Here is a 19,000-nt window from a genome sequence, read left to right on the forward strand (position 1 = left end):
ACAGATAACAGCTCTCGGACTCGTTTTGTCGTTATCTGCTCGGGAATTGAATGTCCCATAGATAACAGCGTGACGCTCGTTCGCCGATGCCCGAGTCGTAAAGTCGAGGGTCAACTCGCAGGTCACTGGCAAGGACAGGTAATGACTGCCCAGGTGGGCGGTCTTAATAACTCGTCCTCTGGCTTTTAATCCTAATGGAAATGTGCAGCAGGATTCTTATCCCTGTCTTAAGCTAATACACTGCTGCGCTGTGTTGGCTCATTTTCCAGGATGTAACCTGTGACGTGGGCACTTACAGTGTAGTTCAAACACTGAGCTCCTCGTAATGCTTGTACCTCAGCTTCGGTATTACAGGAGAAACATTTTGCAGTGTTGAAGCTGAAGAGAGAATACTGGATGCTGTTCTTTTTATCTGTATTATCATTTCTGATATTCAATCTTAAATGTACAGTGCATTCTCGTCAGTGCTCCAGATAGCTTCTGTACTCCGTGTACTAAACAACGTCCTCCAGTACAAATAAGGAAGTCGTTTATGTTTCTGGTTGTTTCTGGAGTTGACAGTATTCCTACAGAGGCTGTGAGCGCTGCTAGCTTCATTCATTCTGCTTCAGTGTAACACAGTGTGTGAAACAGGCAGCAGTGGAGGATACACAACGACTACAAACACACAGGCGTCTCAGAGGAGGGGGTCATGTGACTGACCCCCCAGCCCTAGTAGTTGGCGCTATGGCAACGCTGTTACCACCCACCTAAACACACACACACCTAATGTAGTGAATTATGTGAGTAAAGCTGTGGTGTTTGCCGTCTCTTGGTGTCGAGGACTTTGGTAATGCTTCGAAGCTTCACTGATCGCAGGTCGCGTCTGTTAAAACCTTCAGTCTGATAATGAATCGAAACCATTTCATGATGGATTTGGTGCTTTTTACAAGTTGCCGTGACTGGTTTTGCACAACAAAACTGCTGAAATGATTTCACATAGTGAGGCCTGAGCACGTGCAGTGACGGCACAGTTCCCCTGTAACGTGCCCAGCGTGCAGCGTGAACTGGACGTTTCTGATCCGCGGTTACCGCTTGCTGATTTATAGCAGGACATTGTAAAGCTTGTGAGCCGAGCGGGTGCTTGTTTGGTTTGTTTTTCCTGTTTCTAATGAGGTCTCATGGGAAAGTCGCAGAACAACACGCAGATGTGCAGCAGATATTAACGCTGATAAAGGCAGACGGAGCAACAGAGAGTAGAAACCGTGCAGCACGAGCCACAACACCGCACCGGCTCGGCAGCGATGTTCAGAGTTCGATCGCTTTGATGTCACGTGACGCATCACGTGGATGTTGTTTCATGAAGCCCCGTTGGTTTTTTTCTCAACGTGACACCTAACTCTGACCTTTGACCTCTGCTGCTTAATCCTGTCGTGGAACGAAGGCATGAGAGCAGCGTTGGTGCAGAGAGAAGTAGCTGATGGTTCCCACCGACACAGGAAGATGATGCAAGAGCTGAGAGCCACTGACTGTTTTATCCAATTCCCTATTCCCACGCTCCCCCCCCCCCCCCCCCCAGCTCACAAACAACTGGGATGGGCTGAGATTTTTATCAGGCCAAGTAAACAAAGTCAACAGTAAAATGATGATTTAATTAACTTTGCTGTTGTTTTCAGGTCCCGACCAAAAAGCTGAAGAAGTTTGAGAAGGAATATCAGACTCTGAGAGAGAGCCAGCTGCAACAAGAAGACCCCATCGAACGCTACCAGGTACGCACCCACGTATAGATAAGATTCACCCACCAGGTGTGGAATTTAAATCTGTTTTTTACACAATCAGGTCACATGAAAGCAGCCCCCCTGAGCTAAAGTGTTGAGCACTCGGCTCTTTACGTTTCTGATGAAGGAGCTGCCTTTATAGATAAAATTAGCCGTGATTCCAAGATTAGAAATGAGCACGTCGCTGTTTGGTCTGTTTTTAAAACTGTTCTGACGTGAAGTGCGACTTTTCTCGCTGCGCTGACTTTCATCGTCGTCGACCCTGCTATTAATAAAACGTATTTTTGGGCTGAGCTGCTGGGTTGTTGTGGTTGCAAAGGTTTGTCTCCACTGGGTTCATCTTTCTCTGTTCGTCCTGAGGTAAAACAAACTGAGGCAGATATTTGATGATTCTGACGAGTTTTATTTTTGGAAGCTCACAAAGAGACTGTCCAGCTGAGGAGGACAGTGTTACTGCGTGACTCAGTAGGATGAACCTGAATCGTTTAAGGAAAGTAAGGCGTCACAGTAAAGAGTGGATGTTACATGTAAGCGTCATGTGATGATGAAGAATTACCTCCACTTGGCTTCATGTTTCTACCCACAATTAGGCCAAACCGAGATGCACAAGTGCGTCGTAGTAAACCTGCCTTTGCTCAGTTAAGCACATCAGGCTTCTGTAGTCAGTAAATGTGCACAGTATATGATACATGATAGTGCCGTTAACACTGAAATAGTTAAAGACGCTGACAGGAAGGAGACGAGTGCAGAACAAAGTAAATGTGACTTCACTGCAGTGCCTGAACAGAGAGGTGGCGTCTGAAGCAGCTCCTTCATCTTTCCAAGTAATATTATGGACGCAGCATTTGATCTGATCACAAGACACAAACACCCATGACAGCCCCCCCCCCCCCCCCCCCCCCCCCCAAAAAAAAAAAAAAATTACATCTGAATCTGCTTGTTAGAGGCAAAAGTGCCACGTTGGTGTGTAAGCTGCTGCTTTTAGAGGAAGGAAGAGTTTATCACAGATAAGCTGCTGAAGCTGCTCTCCTCCACAACAACAACACAAACGCACAAGTGTTGCTGCTTGTAAAATGTAATTATTTCTATGTAGTTATTTTGTGGCTAATGTAACGATTCAGTGTTTCTATAAGGCTTCAGACCCCAGTTTAAGTGTGTGCTGGCTTCCTTTGTGTCCGAGCAGATGTACTTTTGTATCTGCAGTACAAACTGAATTATTACTAAAAGCAGATAAATGTGAGGGAGGGCAGGGAGGGCGAGTCGGGCTGGGCAGTGTCAAGCAGAGAAGGGAAGTCGGTGTCAGGATCATGTGTTAAAGCGTGCGCCTGAGGCTCGATTTGAAAACGCTCGGTAAGCTTCTGCCCCAACAGCGATCATTTCATCTATATTTATGTGTCCTGAGTCTGTGACTTCCTTCATGTGTTTATGTACTTTTACACTGATATGATGTGACCGCGCTGACTAAAGTAGTTCAGGGTCTTGTTGTAAACTATCGGCTGTGTCATCGTTCTAAATGATGACACGTGTGTGGGTAACAGCTGATCTCACAACAATCAGACGTGTTTTTTCCTCTTTGTCTTTGAAGTTCCTGCTGCTGTTTGTAAATAACAGATAAGGTTTTCAGAGCTTTCAGATGAACCACTTGTTTGCGTGCGGAGACTCAGGCAGGGTAAGAGTGACGGGATATCAGGTCAGATGACTGCTCACAACCATCACAACAGTTTGGTCCCGTTCATGGTCGTCATGTGAGCCTGTTTGAAGGCGGGCAGCAGTCATGAGACTCAGCTCATGGTCTGCAGTGAGGACTTGAGCCTGACACGGCCACCTATAACTGTAATGTCACAATAACCTTCTGTTTGAGTTAAACTGTGGTCATGTGATGATTATATTAACACCAAGCCTGGATGAACCTCGCAGCCTGTACAGCAGAGATGTCTGTCAGCCAATCCAGTTTCACTTCATTTATGCAGCATCAAATCACAGCTGAGAGATCGTCATATAAAAAAGACCTGCTTTTTTTTCTGCATGTAAAGAAACGCTTTGATAACTCTGTCACACCTTCCCCTCAGGTAAGAGTCCTGGGGTCATCCCGGCTCTCTTTCCTTCACAGCACATAGAAATATTTTCTTCTTCGTAATATTAACCTCTTGTCACATCTCGTTTAGGTTACTGTGATTCTCCTCTCTGTGACCTGCTCATGAGTCTCTCCATAAACTGCAGTTCGTTCAAAAAGCAGCTGCTCGTATTGCATCAGGACTTAGATCGACTGAACATATGAAATCTGTGCTTAAACAGCTCCGTTAGTTCACCTCCTGCTTCTTACCTTCAAAGCGCTTCATAACCTCACTCCTCCATATTGATCTGATCTCCTCCATACGTACACGCCCACTCGCACACGCCCACTCGCACACGCCGACTCTTACACGCCGACTCGCACTCGCCCACTCGCACACGCCCACTCGCACGCGCCCACTCGCACGCGCCCACTCGCACGCGCCCACTCGCACACGCCCACTCGCACACGCCCACTCGTCTTCTGTCCCACCTGCTCGCCTGACTTCTTCGGGACTCTGAGCCTTCAGTCCTTCTGGCCGAGACTTTGGACGCACCTCCAGCTGATCTCCAGACTACGAACTCTGTCTCCACTTTTAAATCGCGTCTTCAAACCCATCCACTCAGGACTGCATACCCTTCATCATTTTTCATTTAGCTGCTGTTTTTATTTTGTTGCACTGATGTAAAGTCACCTATAAATAAAATGGATGATATTATTATTACTATAAATCTGTCGTCATGAGTCTTTGGGATTAAGTTGTAAGAAATACAGATTTTTTTTTATAAATTAAAACACAAATGGAAATAAATATAAATCATTTTTCTAATATTTAATGACTTTGGTATCAATGTAGCGAAAGCTGTAAAAATGTGGAAATGCAGTTTCCTTCTGGGGCCAGACTGGAGTATTCTTCTGGCTCGATTCTGGACACCCCTGCTTTGCAAGTGTTTGCGATTGTGTGCGTTTGATGTCTGCAGAGAGAGAACCGTCGCCTGCAGGAGGCCAGCATGCGACTTGAACAGGAGAACGATGACCTGGCACACGAACTGGTCACCAGTAAAATCGCCCTTCGGAACGACCTTGACCAGGTAATAAAAAGTCTACGAAACCTCCAAACACTCTGAAACCGGAGCTGTTTACACTCGTGCTTTAGCCGTGAGCATCTTTACACAAATGAGCACACGTGAGAATGCAAACACTGGACTCGGTCAGAATCGGTCTTAACCTGCCGACTCCTGGTTTCTGTATCCATGTAAGTCTGGTGAATTTCCAGTAAAAGGAACGTGGCTCAGGCCCCACGTAGCAGAGAAAGTATTCCAGGTAGAGCTCGGACGAGCTGCGCGGCGTGAAAACGACCAAGCGACCAGATTGATGAGCGTAGTAAACGATCCTGTAAAGAAGCAGGTGTTTGTGTAGTCTGCCGCTTGTGTGAACGTTGTTTACTACACGATGTGTGTGTACGTGCACTCAGGTAGAAGACAAGGCCGATGTTCTGAACAAAGAGTTGCTGACCACAAAGCAACGTCTGGTGGAGACGGAGGAGGAGAAGAAACGACACGAGGAGGAGACGGCTCAGGTAACATCCACGCTGCTTAACAGGTTACATCAGTGACCAGAAAACACCGGAGTAAGCTGTGCAATTACAGCAGTGATCAAATAACGCAGGCCCTGTATCACTAATCTAAATCGGTCATTCCCAAAGTCGAGTGCTGCGGCCCCCAACAATCAGCCAACCAGTCTTAAATCTTCGCTCTAAGGCAGGAGTGGGGAACTCCAGGCCTCGAGGGCCGATGTGCTGCAGCTTTCAGATCTCACCCTGGGTCAACACCTGAATCAGATGGTGAGTTCATTACCGTCGGATCAAGGATGCATCTAAAGCCTGCAGGACACCGGCCCTCGAGGCCTGGAGTTGCCCCGCTTCTGCTCAGAGCAAAATACAAGAGAAAGCCCTGTATGTCCTAACCCTGCCACTGGGACACAAAGGTCAACACAGAGCATTACATTTCAGTAATATCACAATAATAATATTCACTTTTTATATAAATAAGTTGAACTGAATTTCTGTTGTTACTGTGGCCCACCTGTAGTACCTGTGCAGCCCACCAGGAGGCCCCAGCTCACGCATTGATCTAGGGCTGATTTTCTTTCTGTGTAATTGGTAATAGTGAACCAGTTACACATCAACACACCCAGTAAATAAAAAATCCCAGTTTGGTAGCAGTGAGAGATCACATATGGGTCACCAGTCGGTGGTTGCTAGCAGGCTCTAAAAGAGCGAATCCAGGTCAAGTTGCTGAGTTGAACGCCTCAGTTGTGTCGTTATGCACAGTCAGCACATCTTTCTCATTAGGTTGTCATTTTAAAAGAATAATTTTGACATCTTGTTCTTGCTGTCCCAGCTGAAGGAGGTGTTCAGGAGGGAGCTGGAAAAAGCAGAGCTGGAAATCAAGAAAACCACAGCAATCATAGCTGAATACAAACAGGTCTGCTGGCGTCTCCTCATTGTGAACTGCACACATTGATGTATGCATTGTTATCTTGTTCAAGTCAAACATAACCAGGTTTCCTCTCTGGGTTTCAGATCTGCTCCCAGCTGAGCACCAGGCTAGAAAAACAACAGGCGGCAACAAAAGAGGAGCTGGACATCGTCAGGGTGAGACGGTCCTTTTAATGCAAAGTGTGCTTCAGATGCAAATTAGGACACTTGCCGAGTCCGAAGGAAAACCACGGTTGCGTGAGAGAACAAAAGACCTTTGAGCTTCAGGTTTGCACAATCAAGTCCTTAATGGGCGTGATGCTGGTGTGGCGCTCTGTGGGTCTAGCAGGGTACCGCCTCGGGCCTGGATAAATGATACGGTGCAACATCACATCGTGGTAATCAGGATGCTGTACGGGACATAGAGCAGCAGGCCTTTCTTCACATAGACTCGGCCTCACCTCCTTTTTTTAACCATAATTTTAAAGTTGTTGCGGTAAACCTGTGTGTTTTTATCCCCCTCATGCAGAACAAAGTGATGGGCTGTCAGAACTGCAGGGACCTGTTTAGCTCAGTCGGGTCCCTCCAGACTTCGTCTCCTGGTGGTGACAGAACGTCTTCAGAGCCACACGACGAGGAGAAGGACGGACTGAAGGAGCAGCTGAGACAGCTGGAGCTGGAGCTGGCGCAGACCAAACTGCAGCTGGTGGAGGCAAAGTGCCGCATTCAGGTCAGCAGGTGTTAACGGCATCTAGTGTTTTCAGGGAGGCATGCCAAGCACGTGACCAGAGCTGTAAAGACATTCAGCTAAAACACACGTGTTGCTGATGATCTGATTGGCTGTTGGATCACGTGCACAGAACGCTGAACAGCAGCAGCAGGAAATTTACTGTATGCACTTCAACTTCCTGCATCTGTTTTCTGCCTCTGCTGTGACAAATAACGACTGTCAGCTTAATAACATAAAACAGCAGCACGTACAGAAGCATGGAGCCCACTGCAGGCCACCATGTGACCCTTTGTAAGGAGTGAAGCGTTGTAGAGTATTAAAGCACAGCGATGTGACACAGTGATAAACCTGCTCGTGCTCTCATTAATGACTGAATCCTTCTGTGGCTCTGCAGGAGCTCGAGCATCAGCGGGGAGTTCTGATGACCGAGATTCAAGCCAATAAGAACTCTTGGTTCAGCAAGACTCTGGGGTCCCTGAAGAGCTCTGCGTCCTCTTCCTCCAGCTCCACATCCCAGACCCCGTCCTCTCCGAAGGAAGGCACTGCCTAGATCAAGCTCCTTCGCCCTCCCTCGCCCTGCAGGATGCACACTAGAGCTGAGGAACACAAGCCGAAGAAGCAAGAAGCGCAAAAATGCAGTATTCCTTTTTCAGTAGGCGGAAACAGGGAGCTTCCTGGACCGCAAATAGCCCAAAACTGTGGGAAGAACCAGGCGGGGGGACTGAATGAACCATCTGCCTGAGTTTGAGGGAAATATGAACCTTCTCCACTTCACAGTGGATCAGAGCAGACGGGGCGAAGAAGTTCAGTGCTGGAACCTGGTTGGGTCTCTTCGCTCCACCTTGTGGCCAGATGGCGCTATTGCAGCAATATTGTGTGAAGTTTCCTGGTAGCTTGAAAGTAAAGCGGAGTTCAACACCTGTGTTGTGATCACAGGCGTCTCATACGTTTAATCCTCAGTGCAGATATAGCCCACACGTGCTCTGAGAAAGGAATACTGCATACAAGTGAGATAATACGAAACTTGTATTTCTTTATATTAATGTAACGTAAACAATGTTGTCTTATAAATATGTATAACTGATTAGTAATTTTTTTTTTAATAATCTTGTACAGAAAAAACACACGAGGCAAAGTTCTTAAATTTCTTTTCTACTCTTTGAATGTCATCTCTTCAGATGTTGAGGTAAGCACAGTGTGTGATCGATGTGGTGGAGTCCAAACGCTGACGGGCCAAAGTGACAGCCGCCAGTTTCTGTTCCCCTCTAACTCCGTTTTTATGGTCAAGACTTTGTAATCTTTCTTGGTTTTAATTTCTAAATCGAGTTTTATTTTCTCGTGTTTGCAGATCAAGCTTTTTTTTAGATATCTGTGATGGTGACAGCAGTGGCCTCTGATTCTGTTATTTTATAAATATAAAACTGATAATACGACGCGTTTGAGACATATTAGCTGCATGTTTTTAGCTGGAGATGTCACAGGCTGCGTTCTTATGAAAATCTTTAACCTCAAACATTAATAAGTAGGATTAATGCGTACTTATTGCAGTATTGCTCCACTACGGTTAAATAGACCAGTTGCACAAAGGTGCCAACGCCCTCGTCCTTTGTTGATGGATCATTATTTTTACACATCATCGCCATGTTGATCCCTTGGTCCATAAATGAGTGTTGGCTCTGACGCTCCACGGTAACGCTCCACGGTAACGCTCCACTGTGAGCCATTCACGTATGTTTAAATAGTCACGTGCGTCTACTTTATGAGACGAACAGCAGATGGCGCCAAATTCAAACGAGCTGCTTCTTTGATTTCAGAGGACAGAAATAAAAATTGCTGTAAAATTAGCCAAAACAAAATGTTTTGCGTGTTAGTGCTCGTTTAGCAGATAAAAGCTGCGGTGCGGTGCCAACTCCCCTGCTTTACTCTTTGGTTGACACTAACATCAGCCTTTGGACTCGGACCAATCCCACGTGTACTTTATGTGTGTGAATGTGTGTGTTCTGCACTGTTATTCAAGTGGTTCAAGTCGATGTTCCTCGTTCACGTGGCTGCCTTTTCTGTTAATGACTGAAGCGATCGACTGTTTGAACTGTCTGACAGCGTCAGCTGTGCCATAAGAGCCTCTCCTCTGCTCCCTTCTTGTAGTCGTCCTAACGATCTCTGCCCATATCGCTGAACAACCTTTTTGCTGGACTTCATTTTCAGCTCCGCATTTCACACATTTCCTCCAGGAGCCTCACGAATCGAGGGCCGTCCTCTCGCTGGAGGGAATGCTTCAAAATCATGAAACGGGAGAAAACAGAAGCCGACTGATCATCACTGAATTCCAGGTGTTGTGCTTTTCCAGGACATTCCTCTTCACTGCGTCATTCTTGTTGTACAAAGCGGTTTAATGTCGGAGAGAGCTCCCCGTCTATTATGTGCACTAACGCAACACTGATATTTGAAACACTATTTCAACGTGTGTTTGTTTGAACGTTTGTAGCTGATGATTATTGATGCTGTTGCACAAGCAGGCGCTGAGTCGGGTTACAGGTGTGTGGTTTACAGGTGGCTGTAGCACCACAGTCCTGTTACACTGGGAGGGAGGGACTCCAGCGCCGTTTGCTGTACAGTAACTGTCTGAGCTGCATTAATAAATTTCAGTTTTTCTCTTTGTTTGTGCACTTTGAGATTTTATAGGAAAGGAGGATACTGACACTGACACCACGTGCACACACACACGTGCAGGTATTAGCAGGTAAATGCAGACATGCAACGTTTTCCCGTTATAAGTAATGTAGACTCACAAAACTTCGTATTGTTCCAAAGTCATGTGAGCAACTACTTGTGTATTCCCAAACATGGTGCATGCTGGCTCACTTATTCAAACTAAACTTTTGGCATTTGCACCAATCAGTGTTCAGACACAGATTTCACCTCCGAGGATTTGAAATCATCAAATCAGACTTTCAGCTGAAATTTAAGGAATTTTAAAAAACTGACTGTTTATAAATTGCAGCCATTTTTATCTTTGTGATCTCCTGACAAATTAAACAGACAAAATATCTGTTTGGTGCCTTTTCACTGCTTTTCCTTCTATGACACCCAAAAAAAGACCCTGATGCAAAAAGTGGGTTTGATGACAGAATTATTTCTATGATTTAGAAAAACATCACAAACAATGGATGAAGAGAGTTTACAGGTTATGGTAAATGGTAAATGGCCTGTATTTATATAGCGCTTTACTCAGCAGAGAGTCTGAAGCCCAAATGCAACATTTGATGGCCGTGGGTTTTAGACTTTAGGCAGGTACCGGTTTATTCAAATGATCCTCATATTTAAAATGATGTAACTTTGTCCTTGTAAGTCATAAGTGGTCAGTTACCAGTCAGAGAACATATAAAACCTAACCGAATATAAACTTAATGAAATTTCTATTTAAAAAAACAAGTGTATCATCACCACAGAGTTCACGGGGAAACTGTGCGACTCACGACAACGAAGCCAAAATGCTCAACAACCTTTATTGTTGCAGATCCGAAAGGCATAGCTGGAGGCATACAGCAGCAACATGACTGTAATGAACCAGAACAGTGCAAAACTGAAGCATCTAAACCACACGAACAACCATGAAGTAGAAATAGGAAACAAAACAAAGCATAAACAAAATGACGACGCTGCATTTACATGTGACACCATCATCCTGGCTTTTTGAACATCGAATCGAAAGAGTTCCCACGATCACCACGTAGTGACGTGTTATTGTGGACCTGTCCGGCCGGAGGCTCCATCCGACATCATCCATGTCAGGAGGTTCGGGTCTGTCCCAGCTGTCATGGGGCGAGAGGCGGGGCACGCCCTGGTGGAACCACAGATTAATATCATGACTTGATCTGTTGCCAGTAGGTATGATTTTGCACTCATATACATGACAGCATTGGGGTGCAGTTATAACAGGCTGCCGAATAAAAACTATCTGCCGTCTCGTCCTTCCATGAATCCGTACCTTGGTACCCGATGTCGCGTGGGGGGGATGATATCTCCCCCTGACCTGGCGTCAGGGGGAGATATCATGACTGTATCATGATATCATGAGTTACAGTCTTCATCTGTGGAAGACTGTAACTCACTCTTCCACAGATGCTCGTAGAGGCAGGCTGCAGATGCTTGATTTTACACACCTGCATTCAAAGATTAAGAGCTTTGGTCCAACACGTGTGTTTGTATAGCGCAGCAGACAAAAACTGAAGGGAGTGCTGGAAAGTTATGTTAACACAAGTCAACAGCAAAGTACAACTGTTCTGATAAGATGTTTTAAAAGTGTAATAATGTTATTTTCTTGTGAAAAATCACAAAATAATATTTTAAATTGTCAGATCTGTCAGCGTCGCATGAGCCCACTAAATAAGCCAAGCAACTTTGTCTTCTTCCAAACAGGAATGCATATTGTAACTACACCCTTGATGTCATTGTTTTCTTCTGATTTTCTGTGTAATTCTGTCACACAAGTACAATGTAAATGTAAAATATTTAGTGGAATCTGGTGAGATGAAATTTACTTGATTGGTTTAGAATCAGCTGATAGAATTGCTCCAAGTATTTAAGTAAATACATGTTTGATGTTTTTATGTTAGTTTAATGAAAAAGATTTCTTTGTGAAAAGCAAAAATAGCAAGAAGCTTTCTTCCCGCCTTCCCAGTAACCCTGGTAACACAGTAAACTAGCACTGTGCAGGGTCACCTGGAGGTAAATGAACCATCTTAAATTCTTCTTACTCTTTGGTTTGCATGTTGCTCATTCGGTCACTGAGCTCGTCAAAGTAATTATCAACAAAGCGAAGCATCTGAATGATGGCGCTGAGCAACAAGATGTCACAGTCGGTGTCCACCTCCAACTCCTCGCTGTAATTCTTCACTGGAATGATGCAGGACAACGGCACGCCGAGCCGGGAGCTGACCTCCTGCATCTGTATCACAGTGTACAAGAAAAGGCTCATCCTACCATGTTCAACGTTATTTGTATTTACTAAAAAAGGTTTGTTTTCCCTGTAGAACCATCCTCACCATCTCCTTAATGTAGCCACTCTTGTAAATGTTTCTCACGTCCTCTTTCACCAGTGGGCAGGCTTCATCTACTTTAGTGAGGAGCACCAGCTGAGGAATGCCTGGAAACAAATGAGCAGGAAGCTCATTTCCAAAATGCCACAGATTCTGACACAGTGAGTCATCACAGTATCATTATAATAGAATCTCATCTCTCTGGTGAGGAGGGAGGATGCACCAGTGTGTGCACTGTGGGTATACGTGTTCATGGTTGTGTGCTTAGTGACAGTTCACAGGACCTGGAGTCTTTGGATGGGAACGCTCTCATCTGGGGGGGAAAGTGTGACTGAGAGGAATGACCTTCCAGATCTGAACCCAAAGAGTGCTCTGCTTCTATAGACTTCTATACTAATCATAGTTTGTCCATAACAAATACAGGTAAGTTATTCCTACGGTACTTGGCACCAACGTTCCCTCTAATGTTTCATGTGTCTGAGCGAACGCACAAACTCCCTGAGCGGTACCACTGTGAGCGACAGCAGACGTGTGCACTGTGGTCACGCCAGCATCCAATCCATCCAAGTTACATGTTTATTAAAATAATCAAATTACAGCATTTATGTTAGACTACTTTTAATTAACTGCTTTGGCCCACTTACAACGAAAATTAAAAATAAAGTCTTGTTCATGACCTGTGCAGCATGTTAACACTATTATTAACTAACCCCTAACCCTTTATAACAGAGTGTGACTTAAAAATATGCAGGACTAATTTCTACTGGGTGGGAAGATCTGACAAGCCGGAACATGCCCGTTTAATTTATCAAGGTTTGCTCCACAGTCTCAGCGCAGAGCTGCGTTCATAAACAATCGCACATCCGAATATTGGTCTTTTTAAAATCTTGATGTAACTGTGAGACCATTTATTCTCCTCGTTGAAACAAATGGACGGTTTCAACAGAAACAGAATATTAATCAGGAAAACCTTACATTTATGGAGTTCACATACTAGTATAGACTGCATTTATCTGGTAGTCTGCTAATGTCGAATTTTGGGAAGGCACCATGAGGTTACTTCTGTTTGCTCAGTCCTGTCCCACATTCCATCGTCCCAGTCTTCATGAAACTCATAATACACTCAAAATATAGAGAAATTATGAGTTGCTCGAGAGCTTTACACAATTTAAGAATTTAAAGAATAAATTAAAGATATTAAGTTGCAGCCTGACAGAAATAATGAAGAACATGCTTATAATCAAACCGAGGTCTGAAGAAGTAGCAAGCCCGCAAACAACAGAATAAATGAGCAAATGAAGCTCTGCCAGTCACAGAAATGACCTCCACATCTGGTCTGGGACCTGTGAGCAAGAATATTATTTTTCTGTATTTCATTTCCTTTAAAATTGTTTCGATTTATTAAATTAGATTAAAATGGATGAATGAAAATCTGTTTACTGGAAACAGTTTTGGTGATTTTCAGTGTAAAATATCTGGTTTAGGTTTACAACGAAAGCTATAAAAAGGGTTGAATTTCAATTCAGTCTTGTTTATGTATTTATTATTTAATCTATATTATAAGGTAAAGGCTCATCCTATACCGAACTATCCAAGTCAAAGTTTATTTGAAGAAAGCACCATCTCTGCGTGAAAGGGGCGTGTTTATGGCAGAAAGGAGGCGGGACTCCCAGCGGCTGATTGGTGGCTGACAGTCGGCCTGCTGACCTCTGGCTGAAAGTAGCAGCTTTGAGTGGCTGTATCTGTATGTTGTGCTGAGATTCAGAAGGAAAACAGCTGTAATGACTGCACTTGGCTCTACTGACCCATTAAGTTGACCTTTCTGCGGATGGCGTCCAGTTTCTCCTCCAGCCCCGTGGGCATGATGGAGATCTTACAGCTATCAATGACATAAACCACGCAGTGGATCTTGTCTTTGAGTCTAGGAGACTTGTGATAGCCGTGGGCCTCAGGATGCAGAGGAGCTGAAGGGTTGAACTAGAGGAGGAACGGAGACACGGTTAGAGCCGACAGCTGACAAATCTCTGTTTCATACATTCAGTGTCCTGCTGATGTAATGCAGCACCTGATAACAGTCTGGCAGGTGACCTTTGAGGATGCTGTTCAGGTCATCGATGTCAAGCCCCGCCCCTTTGCTCTCCTCCAGCCCCATGGTATCGCACAAGATTATCGGCAGAGGTTTCCCTTCACGCCCGGCTTTCACAGAGTACGAGCGAAACTGTTGGACACAAAGCGATTAGAGCACAGCGCACAGAAAGGGGGCCGCCGAAACCACTCACAATAATCAATCACCTGTGTGGTGAGGCTGGTGGAGGAGGAGCCAGATATGGCCTGGCTGGTGACGTGGCCTCTGAATACAGAGTTGACAGAGTTAAAGAAGCTGGACTTTCCAGCTCCGACTGGTCCGATGAGCAAAACCCGAGCCTGGGTCACAGAGCTGACTGTGGGTTTGTAGCTCTTAATGCTCTCAATCAGCCCCGCCCTCTTCCTGCACAAACGAGGAGATGGAGAACTTTTGCAGCAACTGTAATATGTGTCAGTAAATATAATATCATATCATTGCAGCCAACTGATTAACATATTCCTCCAGCTGTTTGTAGATCAGTGTGCTGTACAAGAGTCAGGACTGTGGCTCCGTCACACTTACTCAGACTCCCACACTATCGTCCTCCATGGCCTCTCAAGTTCAGAGCTTTCTGTTCAAGAGCAAAAACACAGCAGGACATCAGTGCTACAGTCGCTCACCCGGCTCACGATCCATCACAGAACCGTAAATGTGACCTTGACCTTGAATGCAGTTTGGGGCAAATGTTTGCAGGTTTCCTTAAAATTCAACTGATACTCTTGAATATTGTGGACAGATCAAAGATGGACCCCACTGCCGTGCAATAAACTCATCAGTATTTTGGTTGGATGAGCTTGTGATGAAATCTATTTTCTTAACCACGTGTTCAATTTAGGGTGGAGGGGGTGGAGGGAATGATTAAAGGCCTGTTAGAGGGCAAGAATATAACGTGTGATACCTGTTATTGTTATTATAACTAAAAGTTATTTTATGTCTGGGATAAATTATGCAGACAGCCGGTAACCTAGTGGACCTACCCTCCACTTGGTAGACTTCACACTCCGTCAGGTTGAGATCATTGCCATGCATCTCTGCAGCAGTGAAGTTGTAATAATTTCCTGGACTGCTGTACGCTACTGGCTTGCTTCCATGGACAAGAACCAGTGCTTCTCCAAAATAAGGTCCAGAGTTTCCGATCATTTTCACTGCATTTCCAGGACCAGTGACGGGATACTTGAGGAGCTGCTCTCCAGTGAAGGTAAAAAGAAAAGCTTTATCATCATTCACAAACCCTCCAGACTGACTAAAGGGTTGTTTGGTGTAGCCTCCAAACACAAAACCAGAGTTGTTGTAGCCCACGGACACAGTGGGAGAGCGGTGGTCACATTGTTGGTGAAATGCTGCACCGGTGAAGCCGTGGACGCTGGCCTTGTACAGCAGCTGCAGCCTGACTCTCCCCAGCTCAGAGCAGATGGCTCTCTGCCTGCTTTTGGTTAGCTTGGCATTCATGATGGAAAAAGGATCTTCTGAGCTGAGTCAGTTATACGGTTTAATCTGTGGAGTCAATGAAAACACATCCACAGTCACTGCATCGAGTCATATTTCCATAATTAAAAACAAAGTGCAGTTTCTTTGCCTCATTCCTTGTAAATAGCACCACAACAGTTCATTTGCCTCAGAGCTATTTAATAATGTCCTTCTTAGGTCTCAGTGTAGTGCACTGAATCAAATTCACACATAAAGACTTTTAATTATCTGCATTTTGTCTTTATCATCAAAATTGTTTGATAATTTCACACTTCAAGAATCCATTTTCTGTTAGTATGTTTCATTATTTTATTTTAAATATATATTTTTGAGACTGTTATTGGTTTTTAATCTAGTTTAAACCAAACCACTCCACTGGCTTTAGCTACATTCTGGACCGTGCTTCCGGAATGCAGTAGCTAGCGAGCTGATTGGAGACCGTAACAGCCAATCAGAATTATTGCATCCAAGTCTGTGATTGGTGGGTTTTGTGGCACACTTCTAAGGGTGTACAGTAGTGATGGGATTTCAGGCTCTTTTTAGAGATCCGGCTCTTTCGGTTCGGCTCACTAAAAAGAGCCGGCTCTTTCGGCTCCGAACCGGCTCTTCAGGTTGTTTTGTTGCTTTAATTAATTTATTATTAACAATAATATAAAATTATGCACAAAAGGAATTACTAACGTAAAAACAAGTGGTTTTATTTATATATGTTTATATATAAATATATGCGGTGGCCCCTAGAGACAAAACACGTACAAACTCCAAAACACATTTCTAGCATTAACTGAACCTCCAAAGCAGAGCTACTAGATCACTTAAATTACACAATTGAAAGCATGTGTGTATTGTTTGTGTATTTATACACAGGCACTCATATATATATTCAAATAATTCAAATAAAAAGTTCATTTACCTGTTATTACCACACACCAAATCCGGTCATTGGTACTTGCTGGCTTGTGTAGCCACAAGATAACAAAGGCTCAACACTGCGCCCAGCATCCTGGAGCACTTCTGTTGTCTTTTGTACGTGTTTTGAGTTTTTATATGCTTCTGAGTTTTTACGTGCTTCGGAGTTTGTACGTGTTTTTACGTGTTTTGGAGTTTTTACGTGTTTTGGAGTTTGTACGTGTTTTTACGTGTTTTGGAGTTTTTACGTGTTTTGGAGTTTGTACGTGTTTTTACGTGTTTTGGAGTTTGTACATGCTTCAGAGTTCGTACGTGATTTGAAGTTTGTATGTGCTTTGTCTCTAGGGGCCACCGTAAATATACTTTTATTTATTCACTCCACATAAAATGTAATAAATAAATCATATAATACAAAAACCAACTATTCACATTTCAACTTTTAACTATTTAAATTTTCAGCTTTTTCCTTTCACAAATTTAAAGTGAAACAACACAAAACACTGCAAACCACAACACAATTAAATATAAATTATAATATGAAAACAAAAAGAACATGCATATTCTCTGTCATATGGACCTGCATGAATAAACTTTCTCAATCCTTTATCATCTGCAACCGAAAATAGTTGTGGATGATTACTATACCTTTCTAATGTTGTTGTCCCTGCCTCTCTTTCTCTCTCTCTGGCTCTGTTCCTGTGCTACTGAGTGTAACTACCGCCCCTCCCCCCTCTGCCCAGCGTAAAGCACAAGGCTCGCGTGCAGAGTGAAGCGGGAAAAAAGTGCGAGAGAGAGGCTGAGAGAAAGAAAAAAAAAAAAAAAAACCCACGTGACGGCTCGCGATAAGGTGACGGCTCGCGATAAGGAGCCGGCTCGCGTCGTTCACGTCAAAGAGCCATTTCGTTCTAAGAGCCATTTCGTTCGCGAACGACCCATCACTAGTGTACAGAGAGCTGAGACACACTGAGAGCAGGTCTGCAGATGTCTGTGAGCACAGAGATCTGAGCGAGAGCGGCTGTTATTGTGCGTGGATGTGGATAATAGCAAACAGTGAAATGCATTTCTCTCACGCAGGAATGAATTTTGTTCGCTCAAATTAAACTAAAATAAATTTCTTCTCAAAATGCAACATTTGCGCTTGCATTTTTTTAACGTGCGCTCGGAATAGAGGCACAAAAATACCGCCATGGTTACAGCACGTGTCCAGCTCTTATCGGTTCTTTCGATCAAAGTCAGACTAAAGTTTATTTTGCCAAAACTGATCGCTTGCATTTAAACTGCTTTAAATAACTTGTTGGTGTATAATATGTGAAACGCGCACAAACAACATTCCTGTAACAAGGTAAAGTTTTTGGCCGTGACTTTAATGTTTCCTTTATTTATCCAGTAAAAGAAAAAACCTCGTTGACATTAAAATGTCTTTTTAAAAAAGGTCACCTGGGCACGAGGACAGCAGAAACACAAATATTACAATGGTCCGGTAAACATACTTTAAGCGGACACAAAGGACCGGATTGGTTATAATGTAGGCACAATAACAGAGTTATAAAGACGCTTGAAAAACAGGTAATTTTTAAAATTTTATGTATAACCTTTTGTAAACTCTGCTCATTGACCAACGTAAAGATGTTACACATGAAAACACACGGAGACCTTGGAAATCCGTTTTTGGCGCAACACCGGAGCTGAAAAAACAAAAACATCGCTCACTCGTTTCTGTGATGTTGATTCCGAAAGTTCAAATATGTGAAAATACATTTTGCTTTAGTTTGTTAAACAAGCAAATCTGAATGGTCACTTTGGAGAAGATGATCGATTTAGAGAAAGACTGAAAAAAGAAACCAGGCGAACACCACAGTGGCGTCACTGACAAGAGTGAACCACACCCAGCTCACTAACTGCACCAAATGTGATTTAACAGATTTATGTGGCATTTTATTATCGAAACGACGTCTCCGTTAGATTAACTTACACTAACTAAACTTTCTTACAGTTCTCTGGTTTTTGTTGTTGTTTTGCAATAAAGAAAAAACAAACAAACATTCAAAATCTTACATGCAAATTTAAAAAACGGCCGCAGCTCTTTCTTACTTCCAGTCTTACCTCCTGGTCCAGACAGATGAGGGAGCGTGAGCAGTTGTCGCAGATGTCGCTGTGGACAGATGTGAAGTACAGATGTGAGAAGCAGTCTGCCGCCGGAAATGAAACTAAAAGCATTTCGCAGACTGTGGGCTTACCGGTGGTTTAAGTAGAATGGGAGGCAGAGCCTTCAGCTTTCAGGGGCCTCGTCTCGAAACCAGCTCGTAGTTTGGATTCGATAAACACAAAGACTTCTCTAGTTTAAAGATCAGGGTTAAAGCATTAGGCTGGGTCCGCTGACCCTGAACCCTCCCTTAGTTATGCTTCAGTGGGTCGAGGCTGCGGGGGGATTCCCACAAGTG

At 44.0% G+C, this 19,000-nt stretch overlaps 2 protein-coding genes across 5 annotated transcripts in view; one reads left to right on the plus strand and one right to left on the minus strand.

Annotated features, from left to right (window-relative positions):
• The window catches only part of rabgap1l (RAB GTPase activating protein 1-like), a 95,276-nt gene extending 85,601 nt beyond the window's left edge, over positions 1–9,675 (plus strand). For both annotated transcript variants that reach the window (XM_086268310.1, XM_086268311.1), the window contains exons 20-26: positions 1,656–1,748; positions 4,791–4,901; positions 5,285–5,389; positions 6,213–6,296; positions 6,395–6,466; positions 6,819–7,019; positions 7,414–9,675. In XM_086268310.1, coding sequence (XP_086124436.1) covers positions 1,656–1,748; positions 4,791–4,901; positions 5,285–5,389; positions 6,213–6,296; positions 6,395–6,466; positions 6,819–7,019; positions 7,414–7,569 — 822 coding nt within the window. In that variant the 3' untranslated portion in view covers positions 7,570–9,675. The remainder of the gene's footprint in view (positions 1–1,655; positions 1,749–4,790; positions 4,902–5,284; positions 5,390–6,212; positions 6,297–6,394; positions 6,467–6,818; positions 7,020–7,413) is intronic.
• Positions 9,676–10,499: 824 nt separating this feature from the next.
• LOC147310667 (interferon-induced protein 44-like) lies at positions 10,500–18,748 on the minus strand. Of its 3 annotated transcripts, none has more exons than XM_086269652.1 (9): positions 18,663–18,748; positions 15,161–15,677; positions 14,706–14,754; positions 14,351–14,546; positions 14,124–14,276; positions 13,864–14,035; positions 12,065–12,165; positions 11,777–11,967; positions 10,500–10,860 (listed from the first exon to the last, which is right to left on the minus strand). In XM_086269652.1, exons 2-9 carry the CDS (start codon positions 15,630–15,632, stop codon positions 10,761–10,763), a joined length of 1,434 nt encoding a protein of 477 aa, XP_086125778.1. In that variant the 5' UTR covers positions 15,633–15,677; positions 18,663–18,748; the 3' UTR covers positions 10,500–10,760. The 3 variants fall into 3 exon arrangements, with proteins under 3 accessions (XP_086125778.1, XP_086125779.1, XP_086125780.1); XM_086269653.1 differs by having other exon boundaries at positions 18,651–18,748; XM_086269654.1 differs by having other exon boundaries at positions 18,615–18,706.
• Positions 18,749–19,000: the final 252 nt, after the last annotated feature.

This window comes from Aulonocara sp. 'chitande type north' Nkhata Bay, linkage group LG17 (genome assembly GCF_057382095.1).
Source record: "Aulonocara sp. 'chitande type north' Nkhata Bay isolate Kocher_YH1m ecotype deep benthic linkage group LG17, A_spYH_male_GT1.1, whole genome shotgun sequence".
NCBI classification, from domain to species: Eukaryota; Metazoa; Chordata; class Actinopteri; order Cichliformes; family Cichlidae; genus Aulonocara; species Aulonocara sp. 'chitande type north' Nkhata Bay.